This window comes from Jaculus jaculus, chromosome 15 (assembly GCF_020740685.1).
Source record: "Jaculus jaculus isolate mJacJac1 chromosome 15, mJacJac1.mat.Y.cur, whole genome shotgun sequence".
Classification (NCBI taxonomy): domain Eukaryota; kingdom Metazoa; phylum Chordata; class Mammalia; order Rodentia; family Dipodidae; genus Jaculus; species Jaculus jaculus.
This window is the reverse complement of record NC_059116.1, coordinates 35,247,669-35,263,687: the sequence shown is the minus strand read 5'-3', so window position 1 is coordinate 35,263,687 and position 16,019 is coordinate 35,247,669. Positions and strand designations below refer to the sequence as shown.

At 54.1% G+C, this 16,019-nt stretch overlaps 1 protein-coding gene across 3 annotated transcripts in view; it reads right to left on the bottom strand.

Annotated features, from left to right (window-relative positions):
* Window positions 1-1,491: 1,491 nt before the first annotated feature.
* Zbtb7a (zinc finger and BTB domain containing 7A) overlaps window positions 1,492-16,019 on the bottom strand; it is a 38,507-nt gene continuing 23,979 nt past the window's right edge. For all 3 annotated transcript variants that reach the window (XM_045134695.1, XM_004654928.2, XM_045134696.1), the window contains exons 2-3: window positions 10,221-11,506; window positions 1,492-6,055 (exon numbers count right to left, since the gene is read on the bottom strand). In XM_045134695.1, coding sequence (XP_044990630.1) covers window positions 5,581-6,055; window positions 10,221-11,491 — 1,746 coding nt within the window. In that variant the 5' untranslated portion in view covers window positions 11,492-11,506 and the 3' untranslated portion in view covers window positions 1,492-5,580. The remainder of the gene's footprint in view (window positions 6,056-10,220; window positions 11,507-16,019) is intronic.

The following is a 16,019-nucleotide window of genomic DNA, read 5'->3' as shown; positions in this document are numbered from 1 at the left end:
AGTGGTAGAGACAGCTCAGGGCTGAGCCTGATTGAGTGAAAGACACACACGTGGCCAAGTAAGTTATGAGGAAATGCTAGTACGGGCAGCCACAAGGAAAAGTCACCACCACCAGGATGTTAGAGAAAGGAGTCTGCTGGCACTGTGTGTGGGACTGACTTGGAGCCACCGAGGAAGCCCCTCAGAAATCAGAAAGTCAACAGCACAGCATGACTCAGTCCTGCCACTAGGTGTGCTCCTGGAGGTGAGCACCCATCCAGAGAGGCCACCTGATGTCTATCCAGTGACAGGAGTCAGTAGCCAAAGCACAGATGGACACACCCAGTGTGGTCCATCCATACGCTGGACTAAGCCATGAGTAGCATGTAGGGACCTCATGAACATTGTGCTCACAATCAGACACAGAGGTCACACAGTGTGGGACTCCATGACAGGAAATGTCCAGAAAAGATAATCTAGACACAGGAAATGGATTCATGAGGGCTGGGGCTCTAAGGGATAGAATGCTCATGGGAATGGGGCTTCCTATTGGGTGATGGAATGTTCTGGAAGTGGTGGTTGCACCATTCTTTGTACTGTGCAAGGGCGAGGCTTGTGGTCTGTGGCCTGGAGCATGTAAGAGGCCTGGAGGCTGCTTCCTCTCTGAATCTGTGTTCCAAAGCCATTGTTCCCTCAGCTCGTGCTGCCATGTGTGGCCTTAGTCTGGGACTCTGGGCCAGGAGAGCCTGAGGAGCGTTGGTGGTTGAAGACGACCCAGCTGGGAATCCAAGTGTCTCAGGTGAGCGGACTTTGCTATTCAGTCATGACAACTACCACGGAGTGGAGAGACATGTTAGCACTGGAGGACCTGGGCTGGTTGGTGTGTCATGCATGGCAGGAGCCTGGCCAGGCAGGTTCCCTGTGCCTACTAAGGAAAGCCCAGTGTCCAGAGACTGGGATCTAAGTGGGCCCCACCCATGGTCCACAGCTGAGCCGGCAGGAAGACAAGGGAGCAGTTGGAAGAGTCTCTTAAGTAACGTTAGAGGTGGGGCGAGACCCTATGTCCACTCAACCCCTATGCAGTAAGTGGGCCCCAGGCCCCACTTCCTTCTGGGAACAGGAAGTTGTCCGCAGCCGGCTGAGGTTTCCGGCCCCATATCCCTGATAAGGTCACTGGGGCCCAGCTGGGGATAGCACCTTGGGGGCCTGAGGGCCCAGTAGAGACCCACCCCACCCTGGGCCTCCAAAGCCCTGAAAGTGGAGATGCCTAAGGGCCAGCCCAGCGGGGACTGTGAGTACCACTGGCCTGGGCTATGGGTTCCCTTTCTTCCTAGGAGCCGCCTTGGACATCATTAACCCCAGGTCCGCTGGCTCTCTACACCCAGGCCCCACCCACAGGGAGCATCTGTCACGATTGCATGACAGGGTCTGGGTGAACTCAGTCCACATAAACCTTCCTCCGTGCCCCCATCCCACGAGACACGACAAACATCAAAATCAGGCAACGAGGCGGCCGCGGTCATAACAGGCTGCATTTAGTGATTTTTTTGTTTTTTTTTATGTACAAGAAAAATGAATGTTTTAAGATTTTTCATCTTTTGTTGTTTATTTTAAAGCTTTTCCCCCCACCCCCAAAAGTGCATTTTTATCGACTGATTTTTCTTTTTGTTGTCAAGTCTCCCACATGTTTATAAAGACTCTCAAATACAGTCCGTGGAATGTCTGCTCTGTGCTCTGGACCCTGTGGGTGCCGTCCTGCCCCCCACTTGCCAGGCCTGGCCCCCCAAAGTCCAAGGCACCTTGGGTCTGGGCCTGGGGTGGGGTCTCCCCGGGCCCTCCGTCTCCTGCCCCCCAATGGTAAATCTATACATTTAGTGCGAGCTAGTCTGAACTGTAAGTTTCCTGGGGTGCAGAGCCCCCAGACCCCTGACCCGTCCTACGCCAGCCACCCCCCACCTCCGGGAAGGCCGCTTCCTCAGCTTAAATAACTTTTTAAAATAAAACTGCAAATATAAATATCTTTCTTTCTCAAAAAATAGGATTTTTGCTTTTTTTTCTGGTTTTTATTTTTTATTTTTTTTTCTCCTGTTTTTCCTTTCAGTCTGTGTTGCCTCCTACAATCCCGGCTACCTGCACCATCGCTGTCCCAGAGGCCCTGACCCTAGCCTGGGCTCACCCCTGGCCCAAGTGTCCCCTGGCCACTCAAGGGAAGGGACTGGGAGTCCATCTCCCACCATTTTACCCCCAAAAGGAAGCCAAGGGTCAAGTGCACAAGGTGCAATGACCACATTGGGGGGGGTCTCCCACTGACCACCCAGTGGTGTGGACTTTGGTGCTGGCCTCCCATTGAGCCTGGCTGGTGCAGGCCACACCTGTGCCAGGTTGGGCCGGGACCAGCATTTACATTCATTGGGTTTTAAAGTTTTTATATTTTTTTTAATTTTTAAAAATTTTTTTGCCTTTTTTTCCCTTAATCTCAAAAGGCCAGTGGGGGGAGGGGCAAGGCAACAACAGCAGCTACTAGATAGAGGACATCCCTCTCTGGCCTGCAGGCTGGGGACAGCTTGAGGCAAAGGCTCTGGCCATGTCCCCTCAGCAGAACCCCCACAGGAACCCCTGCACCTGGACTTTTCCCGCACACATTCACGCACACAGGCACCCACACAACTTTACCATGATGCAAATAACAATTAATCTTTGTGTTTTTTTTTCTTTTTTCTTTGTTTGTACCAGGCAGTTAAAAAAAAAAAAAACAACAAAACTAAAAAAAGAAAACACAAAAAAAAAAAACAACCCAAACAACCCCTCCTGCCATTCCTTCTCAGGTGAGAGCGGGCCTCCTCACAGCGGGATCTTTGGCAACTGTATTACGACCTTAATTTAAAGAAGAAAAATAAAATCGATCCACATTCTATATACAGTATGTGATTGCGTGGAGCTGGGGCGGGGGCCAGGCTGGGGTTGGGGTCCCGGCTCTGGGCCCATGCAGATGCTGTGGCCCCCAGGACGGGCGGGCAGTTAAGGCAGGGCTGGGGGCAGGGCTGGCAGAAGCTGAGTGCGGAGCCAGGGGTTAGGGTTTAGTGCAATTCCCAAGGAGGTTCATGGTCAAGTTGTTGGCAGGCTGTGCATCACCCCGTTCCTACCAGAGTCCCCTAGGGCTCTGTCCCCCCAAGTCTGGCGGCCAGTATGACATGTGGTTTGAGTTGGTTTATTGCGAGGGGGCTGAGGGACGGGGAAGGGAATTCACTGCTCCCACCCCAGGCTGACCTCTCTGGGACTGGGGGTGGTTGCTGTTCAGCTTCAAAAACTGGTTCTCTGAAACAGTTTGCTCCCATGCAAGTGGGGAGTAAGGGAGGCCAGCACCACTCGCCCCTGGGCCTGCCCCTTCTGCTGGCCCCACAGGAGGGGAGAACCTGAGACATTTGGGGGCACTGAGACTGGGAAAAGGGGGAAAGAGAAGGGAAAAAACTATAGGGTAAGAAAAATGTAAATTTTGCCTCCTTAAAAAGCTTCCCTTTAAAAACAAAGTTTGTCACAGACAGGACCACCATGGTGTCAGGGCATCAGGAGGACACAGGGACACCCCCCCCCATTCCTGGCTGCCTACCCACAAGGGCTTTAGCTTAGCAAGGGTCCATGTCCAGTGTCCCACACTAGGCTTTACCCTCCCTGCAGGGGTGAGGGGGCATGCCAGCACCTGGCAGCATCATCCCCCCAACCCTGGCCCCATCCGTGGCCTAGGGCTCGGTCAACACCGGGCCTTTTGTGGGGCCAGTTTGGGAGGAGGGAGGTGCCAGTGTGTGTGTGGGGGGGAGGCATTACAGTCAGCGCCTCTGAGTAAAAATGGGTGTCTGGGGGTGGAAGGCCCTGGAAGGGGTACAGCACATCCACGATGCCCATTCAGGGCAGCCATATTAGAAGGCAGGGCCTGGGGGTGGGGGAGCAGGGTGGGGATGGGGATGCAGGCTGGGGGGTTCTGGCTGGTTGAAGACCAGCCCTCTCTGGGGCCCATCCCTGAGCTGGGAGCAAGTGGCGAGCCAGACAGGACAGGTGGCCACTGTCAGGCTTGCAAGCCTTAGACATCTCCCATGTCAAGTCCAGAAGTTAAAAAAAAAAAAAAAAAAAAGGAAGGAAAAAACTGGGGCAGACGGGTGGGCCTGGCACATTCAGGGATCCTCAAGTCCCCTCCCATGGCTTCCTGGCCACCCCCCTCAACAGAAGTGGATTCTGGGTCTGTGGAGGGTTTCTCTTTTTATTATTTTGTACAAAAATAAATTGACTTAGGAATTTTTGTTTGCTTTCTCTCTCTCTCTCTCTCTCTCTCTCTCTTTTTTTTTGTCTTTTCAATTTTTCATAGAAGTTGGGTGCAACTTGTAAACATTTTTTAAATTAAGATTTAAAGTACCCGTTCTGCTACAAAGTGCCAAGATTTTCCAATGTGGCTGGTGGCCTGGGCTTGTTTGTTTTGTGTGTGTGTGTGTGTTTTTCATTCTTTCTTCCCATTTAGTAAAGTCTTGGGGTTTTATTGCTTTTGTGACACTGAACTGTGGCTTCTCTCGCTCGCTCCCTCATCCCTGCCTGGCGAGACCCTGGTTCCCTCCGATCTTGGCTATGTCTCCCGAAAGTATTTCCGGCTCCTCTGAGGAAAAGTATATTTTATATATATATATCTATATATCTATATATAAATTTTGTCTTTAAGGAGGAAAGGGAGGGGAAAAAAATCTAAAAAGTGCTTTAAAAAGGGGATAGGGTTGACAGAAGTTTTGAATCTCCAAATGTGGGGGTCTTGGGTAGCCTGGGTTGGGGTGGAGAGGGGTTCCCTGAGCGGTGGCCCCGGGGGCCCCGCCCGGGTATAAGTGCTGAGGAGGGTGGCGGGGACTCTGGGGGCCCCTGGAAACCCCATGGGCCCCAGTCCTGGCTCCATCATGCCCCAGGCCTGGGAATAAATAGATTGGTGTCTCGGTGGTGGCCAGGAGGGGGGTTTGCAGAGGTGCGAGGCCACAGGCGGGGTGGGAGGTGGGGAGGCCACGGGGATCCAAGGGAGACCCCCCCATTTAGTAAGTGCCCTGAGGAAGGAGGGTGGGGGCCAGGGACCATTTTAACGTCCACTTAGAGCGGACAGAAAGCATTTAAGGTCTGTCTAAAAGACTTCGAGAAACCAGTGAGGGGTGGGGGACAAGAGCTTACTCTTGTCCATAAGATCCTTACATCACCATCACCCCAGCCAGGACGGGGGCCCAGGGCTGGGACCAAGCCTTAATCAGAGCCTGGGGTCCTCGTACCTCACAGGACCCCAAGCTGAGCCCTGGGCCCCATGATGGACAAGGTGGGGGACACAGAGAGGGGCAGGGACCCTGCAAAGGGAGGACACGCCATGAGAAGACTCTGAGGCAAGCAGGTGCCCGTCCCGTGACGGCCGTGTAAATATATATATATATATATATATATATATCTGTGTATATATATATAGATAGATAGATTATATCTGTTATATAGAGAATTTGCTTGTGTTTTGGGGGGACGGGGATGGATTTTGCTCTCTCTGTCTTGGGCTTCTGTTCTCTCTTTTTTTTTGGTTTTTTTTTGTTGTTTTTTTTTTTAGGCGAGTCCGGCTGCAAAGTTACCCTCAGTGACAGTGGTGGCCACTCCAGGACCACCTGCACTGTCGTCTCCACCGCCGGTGCCCGCTACATTCAGGCGGCCTGAGCCGTCAGGGCTGGCCTCGTCCATCTCATCCTCGTCGTCCTTAAAGTGCTTCTCCTGGCCATTGCGCGGGGCGTCGGGGGCCACAGGGGTGGCAGAGGGGACGTCGGGGGGCGCACCCCGCACGCGGGGCTTGCGGCCTCGGCGTGAGGGGACACCGTTGCAGCCGTCCTTCTTGAGGTGTCTGTGCAGGTGGTCAGAGCGCACGAAGGTCTTGCAGCAGCTGTCGCACTGGTAGGGCCGCAGCCCCGTGTGCACACGCATGTGGTTCTTCAAGTCGTAGTTGTGCGCGAACGCCGCCCCACACTGCTGGCAGAGGTAGGGCTTCTCCCCGGTGTGTTTCCTCATGTGCACCTTCAGCTTGTCCTGCCTGCGGGGGGTGAGGGGTACAGTCAGCACCAGGGTATCCCCCACCCCACCCCACCGCACTCACCCCGCAGGACCTGGGGACAGAGGACACGGTGGCCACAGGGAGGCTGTAGCTGGCGAGTGGCAGGTGAGTTCGTTCATACTGGCCCACTTAGTGATTGGACACCTGCCCTGTTCCAGGTACTGAAAATACCACAGGGGGACAAAGATGAATGGTCACTCAGGTGTTTGGTAACATTCTAGGTGACCAAATATTCTGGTTTTAGTACTCAAAGTCCTGCATCCTCATATAGCCATGAACCCCCTGGGAGGGAGTGTCCACCTAGACCTACCCATCTCTCCCTGGCTGTCACCCTGACACAGCCCCTCCCAGGGCCTTAGCACATGCTGTCCTGCTTGCCTGTAACACATCTCCTCCTAGATCCTTGCCATCAAATATGCTAGACCGGCCACCCACAGCTCTTACCACCTGACCTCCTCAGTGTGCTCACTGATGTTTGCCTTTGTGGTGCTCGGGGTGGAACCCTGGGCCTTTGCACATGGGAGTGCTCACCAGCCAGCTGCTCTCTCAGCCCTCTGGACTTTCTATTTGATGATAGGATCTCACTAAGTTGCCCAGGGAACTTGTGGTCCTCTTGCCCCAGCCTCTTGAGTGCTGGGATGACAGGCCCGCATCACCAGGGTCTCCCTCCCTGGTCTGCAAGCCCCACACAGCAGGGGCTACATGTGCTCTCGTTCCTCCCTGCCCATTATGTTGGCAGGGGACACTGGATTGCCTAAGGCCTTTGTCCCACAGAGCCGGTCACCAGTCACCCTGTCAGCTGTGGTGTAACTATGGCCTAGGCATTACTGCTGTCCCCCAACCCCTGGCAGCCACTGGCCACACATGAGTACTCCACCCTTGAAAGATGGCCAGTCCAATAGAGACAAGCACAGGGGAAAAAAGGCTTGGAAGACCCCTGACGCCTTAATATTGCAAAGCTATACAAAAGAGCTCATTTGCAATTCTGCACAGTGTAACCTCTGAGCTGTACCCAGCAGGTCATGGAAAACGACTCAAATGGCCTGCTCTCTCCTCTCGCTCTGTTGAAATCACGTATGTGGCTGTGTACTACTTTTTGGGGGTTTTCTTTTCCTGAGAGACAGATAGCTCTCTTTATAGCCTCAAACCCACAATCCTCCTGCCTCAATCTCCGAAGTGCTGGAATGACAGGCATGTCACCAACCTGGCTCTACGTGACATTTTTTTTTGAGGTAGGGTCTCACTCTAGCTCAGGCTGACCTGGAATTCACTATATAGTCCAGGGTGGCCTCGAACTAATAGTGATCCTTCTACCTCTACCTCCCGAGTGCTGGGATTAAAGGCGTGAGCCATCATGCCTGGCTTTCTACATGACATTTCTGTGGCTGGTCCAAATGGATGGCGATCCACAGGGACCTCGATCTGTTCCTTGCTGCTGTCTCTTATGCCCCACAGTGCCACCCTAGGTTTCCTCCTGATCACACTCAATGGTCTAAGACTTTCTTTAATGTGGACACTAATAACTCCTAAGCATTCCTCAAGACCTGAGCTTAGATGCCCCTCTGCCAGTCCCAAATCTTCTAACATTGCCCAGAGCGGACAACCCTGTTGGTTCTAATCCTTCCTGAGCTTTCTTCCCAGGGGTCATGGCTTAGATCCTTGCAACCAGACCCCTATGTTTACCACAGCTGACCTGTGAGCCAGTAGAACGAGGGCCAAAATGACCCCTACCCATGTCCCTGTCTCCTCCTTGAGCCCCCACAGCAGAGACTTGATTCTCCCAGCTGGGTGCAGATACTTCCTCAGCGGAGGCTGAATGGCTCAGAGAGGGGATGTGCCTTGCCTGGGGTTGCCCAGCAGGCAAGGGGCCATACAGAAGCAGGGTGGAGGTGGGAGACAGCCCCAGTTTCATCACCCCAAGCCCCAGCCTGGGTAATTATAGCCCCAGCTGCCACAGGCCCTGCTTACTCAACACTCAACGCTCTGTGTGACTCAGAGGGGCCCCTGGGCTCCAGACCTGGAGGGGCGGGTGGGGCCTGGCCCCAGGCTGGGCCAGGGTCCAAGGAGGAAGCAAGTAGGGCACAGGAGAAGAGCTTCACCTAGCACCCTTCTCTGGCTCAATTTCTCTGACAGGTGTCAGACTCAGGGCTGGGTGGGTAAAAGTCTCCAGACCTACATTCAGGCCCCTCTAGAGCCTGACATCGCAAAGGTGGGCCTGCAGCACCCCAGAGCTACCATCTGGGGAAGGAGCCCTGAGCATTCAGCTCCACTACAGCCTGCCCCTAGCCAGTGCCCTTTGTCCCCACCTGGCACTCCAAGGCTCTGGAATCAGGCCACACCCTCCTCTCCTGCCTGCTGGGGAGGGGGCCCAGGAGCTGGGGAGGGGGTCAGCCCCAGTTCCTGCCCTATGGGGGTGGGGCCAGGAAACTGGGACAATGGCTTCTTTCTTCAGCCTTGGTAGGCGTGGCTAGGGGAACCCCAGGGCAGGGGGTGACGCTGAGTCACCCAGCCTGGCTGGGCCCCTGCCTGCCAGCCCCCACCACTGGTCTGGACTACCCTGGGTCCACATGGCCCAGCCAGACACCTCTGGACTCCTCAGACCCAACTGCAAATGGCCCGTGGCCTAGCCTTGAACTCCAATTCCGGGACAAGCCCCATGGCTCCCTCCCAGGGCTTCCGCCTCTACTGGCCCCAGAGATCCACAGGCTAACCAGCCTAAGGGCCTTTGCACAGGCTGCTCTCTCACAGCTGGCCTCTCTTCTTTCCTATGACTCTCTTGCATCTCAACTGAAAAATCTCAGGTAGGGGAAGGCTTGCTGCAGGAGTCCAGGGGGACTCTGGTCCACCTCTTCACTGCCACGTCCTTGGGTGCCCGGAACAGGTTCTGCCTGGCACACAACAGATGCTTAATAAATGTTGGCTGAATAAAGCCAACGATGTCCTCAACACCAGAGACCTCACTTGAGAGCCTATCACCACTCCTGAAGCAAAACACTAAGGAATTCTCCCATGTGGAGAACCACGCCCAGAACAGAAGCAAAGTGACTCTGAAAACCGAACAGTGACTCAGGCTGGAGAGATTGCTCAATGGTTAAAGGCCCTTGCTTGCAAAGCTGCTGGCCCGGGGTCCAATTCCCCAGTACCCACATAAAGCCAGATGCACAAAGGGGCACATGCACCTGGAGTTTGTTTGCAGTGGCTGGAGGGCCTGGTGCACTTTTTCTTCGAGGTAGGGTCATTCTGGCCCAGGCTGACCTGGAATTCACTATGTGGTCTCAGGGTGGCCTCAAACTCATGGCGATCCTCCTACCTCTGCCTCCCAAGTGCTGGGATTAAAGGCGTGCGCCATCACGCCTGGCTTTCCTGGTGCACTCTTACTTATTCACTCTCTGTCTGTATCTCTGAGATAAGTAAAATGATTTTTTTTTTTCAATAAAGAGGGCTGGGTTGCCATGAGTTCAAGGCTACCCTGAGACTAAATAGTGAGTTGTTCCAGGTCAGCCTGAGCTAGAGTGAGACCCTACCTTGAAAAACAGAAACAAAACAAAACAAAAAAAAGAAAAAGAAAGAAAAGAAAAAGGCCTGGGTAAAAGGCTCAGCAGTTAAAGGTGCTTACTTGCAAAGCCTGATGGCCCAGGTTCAATTCCCCAGTACCCACGTAGTCAGATGTACAAAATGGCCTATGCACATCTGGAGTACATTTACAGTAGTAATAGTAGTAGTGTACCCATGTTCTTTCCCCTCCCTCTCAAATAAAGGAAACTATAAAAAAAAAAAAAGAAAGAAAGAAAAGGGCCAGGTGAGGTGGCGCACACCTTTAATCCTAGCACATGGGAGGCAGAGGTAGGAGGATCACTGTGAGTTCAAAGTCACCTGGAGACTACACAGTGAACTCCAGGTCAGCCGGGGCTAAAGTCTAAAGTAAGACCCTACCTTGGAGGGAGGGAGGAAGAAGGACAGATGGATGGATGGACAGGAAAGCAACTCTGGGAACACAAACAAGTGACTGGAAACACACCCCACCCTGGAAGAGTCCTGGTTCTGACCACTGAGGTGGTAATTTCCTTTACTCTAGAAGTGTACCCCTGCCCCACTACAGTCATGGAATGGTGCACTCTGGCTGGGCCAGTGGCCCAGAGCTCACCTGGTGAAGCGGACCTTGCAGATGTTGCACTCGTACGGCTTCTCCCCAGTATGTGTGCGGATATGCCTGGGCAGCTTGCCGGCGCCCTGGATGACCTTCTCACAGATGGGGCACTTCTGGAAGGCCTTGGCGCGAATCTTCTTCTCCCCTTTCTGCGACCAGGCGGGGTACACATCGCCCTCGTGTGCACCACTGAAGTATTTCAGGTAGTAGTCCATGACACCCTTGTCCTCCACCCGGGACTCCTCGTCACTATCCCCCGCCGGCAGGGCCCCCGCCCGGCCCACAGAGGACATCATCTGCTGCAACAGTGTGCTGGCTGCCAACCCGTCCACATCGGCTGTGTCCCCATCCTCGCCCTCAGCTGTGCCGGACAGGAAGCCAGGAGAGTCACCGGGCTCAGGAGCCGCCTCGGACAATGAGGCTGCCTCCTCCTCCCCAGCCCGACCATAGTGACCATTCTGCGTGGCAGCTGGTGGGGCCACTGGTGGCGGGAAGAGACCCCCAGCAGGGGCATCCTCATCCCGCTCTGGCCACAGGCTGGGGTTGCTGTCACCATCATCCCCGTCCCCTGCAGGGGGCCGCTCAGAAGGAGGACCCGGCCCATAGAAGTCCAAGCCATTGCAGTCACCTGCGGCCACAGCAGCCACAGCTGCTGCCACGGCTTCCTTGGTGGCGTCTAGGTCTTCGTCTGCAGCACCGAAGGCTGACCACGGGAAGGCGGCGGCGGCAGCGGCGGCGGCAGCAGCAGGAGGCAGGCTGTTCATGGGGTTGCTCTGGAAGAACTCCAGGTACTCCTTGGCGCGTAGGAGGTTGCGCTGGTCCACCTGGTCCACCAGGTCCAGCTGCCCCGTGTCCCCGCCCCCATCGGCCGCCAGGATCTGGCGGTCCAGGAGGTCAGCGCACACGTGGCTCACGGCGGGGATCTCCAGCAGGCGGGCAGCACTGAGGATGTCGCCCACATTGGCCGTGCTGACGGTGAGTGTGGCGGTGTAGGCGAAGTCCATGAGGGCGGTGAGCGCGTCTGCACTGACGAAGTCAATCTCGTACACGTTCTGCTGGTCCACCACAGCGCCCGATGTGAACAGCTTCTTGAAGTACTGGCTGCAGGCCGCCAGCACCGAGCGGTGCGTGGGGAACTCGCGGCCCTCCACCAGGATCACCACGTCACACAGCAGGCCCTGCGTCCGCTGTTCGTTCAGCCCACTCAGGATATCGCTGCTGTGGTCAGGGAACGGGATCCCGATGGGGCCGTCCACGCCGCCGGCCATCTTCCGCGCCAAGACCTGCAGAAGAAGGGGACATTCATGAGTGGGAGACATGCCACCCGGCTGGAGATCTTAGGGATGTCATAAACTACCACAACCCCAGCCTGTCTCCCTGCTTGCACGAGGGTGGTCAGGTATTTCACCTCTCTTAGTCTCAATTTCTCCAGCTTTCCACATATGAAATCAGATGCCCCACCTTCCCCAGACTGTATGACATTGCACAGGCATCCTATCTCCCCCAGCAAAGCACATCAAGACTTAGTGTCAGTGAAGAAGAGACCGCTTGCGAGGGGGTTCAGGCCTCTGTGGCCACTGACTAGGCTCAAGACCCTATCTCACCCTACCATCAGCTTCCTCAGCCAGGCAAGAAGCCACCCGGATACTCTTCTCATCTTTTTTTTATATATATAAAGGTTTCTTTTTTTATTTTTATTGTTTTCTCGAGGTAGGGTCTCACTCTAGCCCAGGGTGACCTGGAATTCACTATGGAGTCTCAGGGTGGCCTCGAACTCACGGCAATCCTACCTCTGCCTCCCAAGTGCTGGGATTAAAGGCGCGCGCCGCCATGCCCAGCCTTCTCATCTTTTTTTATTTTTATTTTTTTAATTTTTTTTTCCAAGGTAGGGTAGCTCAAGCTGACCTGGAATTCACTATGTAGTCTCAGGGTGGCCTTGAACTCTCGGTGATCCTCCTACCTCTGTCTCCTGAGTGATGGGATTAAAGCCATACACCACCATGCCCCGCTATCTTTAAATTTTTTATTTATTTATTTGAGAGGGACAGAAAGAGAGAGGGCGTGCCATGGCATCCAGCCACTACAAACTAACTATAGACGCATGTGCCACCTTGTGCATTTGGTTTACATGGGTCCTGGGGAATCAAACCTGGGTCCTTTGGCTTTGCAGGCAAGTGCTCCCAAACCCTAAGCCATCTCTCCAGCCCACTATCATCTTTTTACAAAAATATTTTTTATTTATTTGAGACAACAAGGCAGAGGAAGACAGAGAAAAAGAATGGGTGTGCCAGGGTCTCGAGCCACTGCAAACAAACTCCAGACATGTGGGCCACTTTGTGCATCTGGCTTATGTGGGTCCTGGGGAATTGAACCGAGGTCCTTTGGTTTTGCAGGCAAGTGCCTTAACCACTAAGCCATCTCTTCGGCCCATTATCATGTTTTTAAGAAAATATATTTTTAAGGGCCGAAGAGATGGCTTAGCGGTTAAGGCCCTTGTCTACAAAGCCAAAGACCCAGGTTTGACTCTCCATATCCCATGTAAGCCAGATGCACAAGGTGGCACATGTGTGTGCAGTTTGTTTGCAGTAGCTACTGGGCCTGGCATGCCTACTCTCTCTGTCTCAAAAATAAATTTTAAAAAATATGTATCTTTAAGGCCAGGCATGGTAGCACACACTTTTAATCCCAGCACTCGGGAGGCAGAGGTAGGAGGACTACTGTCAGTTTGAGGCCAACCTGAGACTATACAGTGAATTCCAGGTCAGCCCGGGTTAGTGTGAGACCCTACCTCAAGGAAAAAAAAAAAATTCTAATACTCGGAAAGCAGAGGTAGGAGGATCGCTGTGAGTTCAAGGCCACCCTGAGAGACTACATAGTGAATTTCAGGTCAGCCCGGACTAGAGTGAAACCCTACCTCTTAAAAAAAAAAAAAAAAAAAAAAAAGAAATCTTTGAAAAAGGAGAAAGCTAAAGAAAAGAGAATGAGCACATCAGGGCTTCCTGCCACTGTAAACTCCAGATGCATGTGCCACTTTGTGCCTCTGGCTTTACATGGGTACTGGGGAATCGAACCTGGGTCATTAAGCTTTGCATGCAAGTACCTTAACTACTGAGCCATCTCTCCAACCCCATTCCTTTTGTATCAGCACAAGAGAGCACCATCAAAACCCAACCCATGGGCTGGAGAGATGGCTTAGCGGTTAAGCGCTCGCCTGTGAAGCCTAAGGACCCCGGTTCGAGGCTCGGTTCCCCAGGTCCCACGTTAGCCAGATGCACAAGGGGGTGCACGCATCTGGAGTTCGTTTGCAGAGGCTGGAAGCCCTGGCGTGCCCATTCTCTCTCTCCCTCTATCTGTCTTTCTCTCTGTGTCTGTTGCTCTCAAATAAATAAATTAAAAAAAAAAAAAATCAGGGCTGGAGAGATGGCCTAGCGGTTAAGTGCTTGCCTGTGAAGCCTAAGGACCCCAGTTCGAGGCTCGGTTCCCCAGGTCCCACGTTAGCCAGATGCACAAGGGGGCGCACGCGTCTGGAGTTCGTTTGCAGAGGCAGGAAGCCCTGGCGCGCCCATTCTCTCTCTCTCCCTCTATCTGTCTTTCTCTCTGTCTGTCGCTCTCAAATAAATAAATAAATAAATAAAAAATGAACGAAAAAAATTTATATAAAAAAAAAATCAAATAAACTTAAAAAAAAAAACAAACCCAACCCATGAGGCCAGAGAGCCAGGCTTGGTAACACGCCTTTAATCCCACCACTCGGGAAGGTGAAGTAGGAGGATCGCCATGAGTTCAAGGCCACCTTGAGACTTCACAGTGAACTCCAGGGCTAGAATGAGACCCTACCTTGAAAAACAACAACAAAGCAGGTCCTGACTGATTGAGAGGGGAAGGGGATATGATGGAGAATGGAGTTTCAAAGGGGAAAGTGGGGGAAGGGAGGACATTACCATGGGATATTTTTTATAATCTTGGAAGTTGTTAATAAAAAAAAATTGAAAATAAAAATAAATAAAAAACAGGCCCTGAACCCACACCAGTGCCCATCAGCCTCCCTCCATGGAAGGCCCTGTGGCAAAAACAAACAAACAAACAAAAACAACCCTGAAGGCGGTAGCTTTCCCACTAGATGGAGGAAGCCACACATGAAACTCCTATCTACATGAAGAGTCAGACACTGTGGTGCCAACCAGGTCCCTGCTCCTCCCTGCAGGTCCCTCTGGTTCCTTTGAGTGGACAGGAGTGCGCCCTGGGGACCCAGTCCTGCAACCTGGAGAACTCAGGTCCCGTGGGTGTGCCCGCCCTGCTGTGACAGGCACAGCTTTCCCTGCTGCGTGTTCCCAAGGTGGAGCAGGGACAAGGCCTCCTCTCTGTCTATCTTCCTGCCACTCTGGTCACACCATCCAGCTGGAGATAGCACCATGGCATTTGCTGGGCCTCAGTCTCCCCATCTGTCAAGTCGATGGCAGTCTCTTGAAGTGTGGGGCAGGGGACCCCCCCTTCCTCTCCTTGTCCCCTGAGCTGACTCACCCGCCCACTAGGCCTTTTGCAATTCTCTGGCTCTGTCCCCACCCCTCCGCCCTCTCCAGGGAGCCTGACTGCCCTTCGCCACCCAACAAGGTCCACATTCCTACAGATCCTCCTGTCACTCTCCAGCTGAGGGCGCTGGACATCATCTGGGGGGTGAGGGACACCTTCGTTGACTTCCTAAGGCTCATGGGACCCTCCTGTCCCCAGTTAGTCATCCAGCCTGGCCTGGTCCGGCAAGACTCAAGGCCAAGGCAGGTCTGTCCGGTTAGCTGGTGACACAGGCCTTTGTGCCCCTTGGCCACCACCCACCCCCTTTCCACAACACCAGCTGCTGGTCACCCCCCTTCTGTAGTAGGGAGGAGGCTCAGATGTGGCTTCAGGGAGTGGGGGTCTGGGGGGGCCCTACACCAGACACAGCCCCTGGGAAGCCTAGAGGAGCCCCCGTTGGTGGCTTCCACCCCCTGCCACCATCTGCTGTCTGGCCCCAGGCTTCGGGGAGTGTGTGGGCAGATGGGACTCCTGATTAGACAAGCCAGCGGCCCCCTCCTGCCACAGCCCGCCCCAGGGATGGGAGGGAGGAGGGGACCTGTGACCCCAGCCACCAGCACTCTGGGATGGCCCAGCAGTGTCTCCAGGGGCCTGAGGCTGGGACCCAAAAAGGCCCAAGTGACTCACTCAGGCCTGTGGCTCCTCCACCCCTGGGCACAGCCACCCTGGCTTCCAACCAATAGCCAGGCTCCAGGGCCAGGGGCTGCGGTGGCCCTATTTTAAGATGGAGGCACCCGGGCTCTGGGCCACAGGTCCTGGCTGGGCCTGTTAGTGACGAGAGCCCCTCTCCAAAGAGCCAGGCCTGGGAGGTGTCATCCCAGGAGAGCCCCTGTGAGGACCAAAGCCCCTCAATGACAAGGAAGAAACAAGACACAGAGAGGGCTAGCTCCTAGGTGAGACTGCCCAGCAAGGCAGGTCTAGAAAGGTTGTGCAGCCACCACCCCACCCCCAGCCACTGGCAGTCCCCAGCCCTGGAGACTAAACTGGACAGCACCAAACACATGACCCACCCTCTCCAGGAACAAATGTGAGCTGCCACCATGCCCAGGCCGCAGCCTACCTGGGCCTCTAGGGGTTAGAAAAGCAGAGTCCTGGGGACCCACAGGGTCCCCTGAACAAAAGGTACCAGCAGGGCTGGCTGGAGAGATGGCTTAGCAGTGAAGGCACTTGCCTGCAAAGTCAAAGGATCCAGGTTCAATTCTCCAGGATCCATGTAAGCCAGATGCA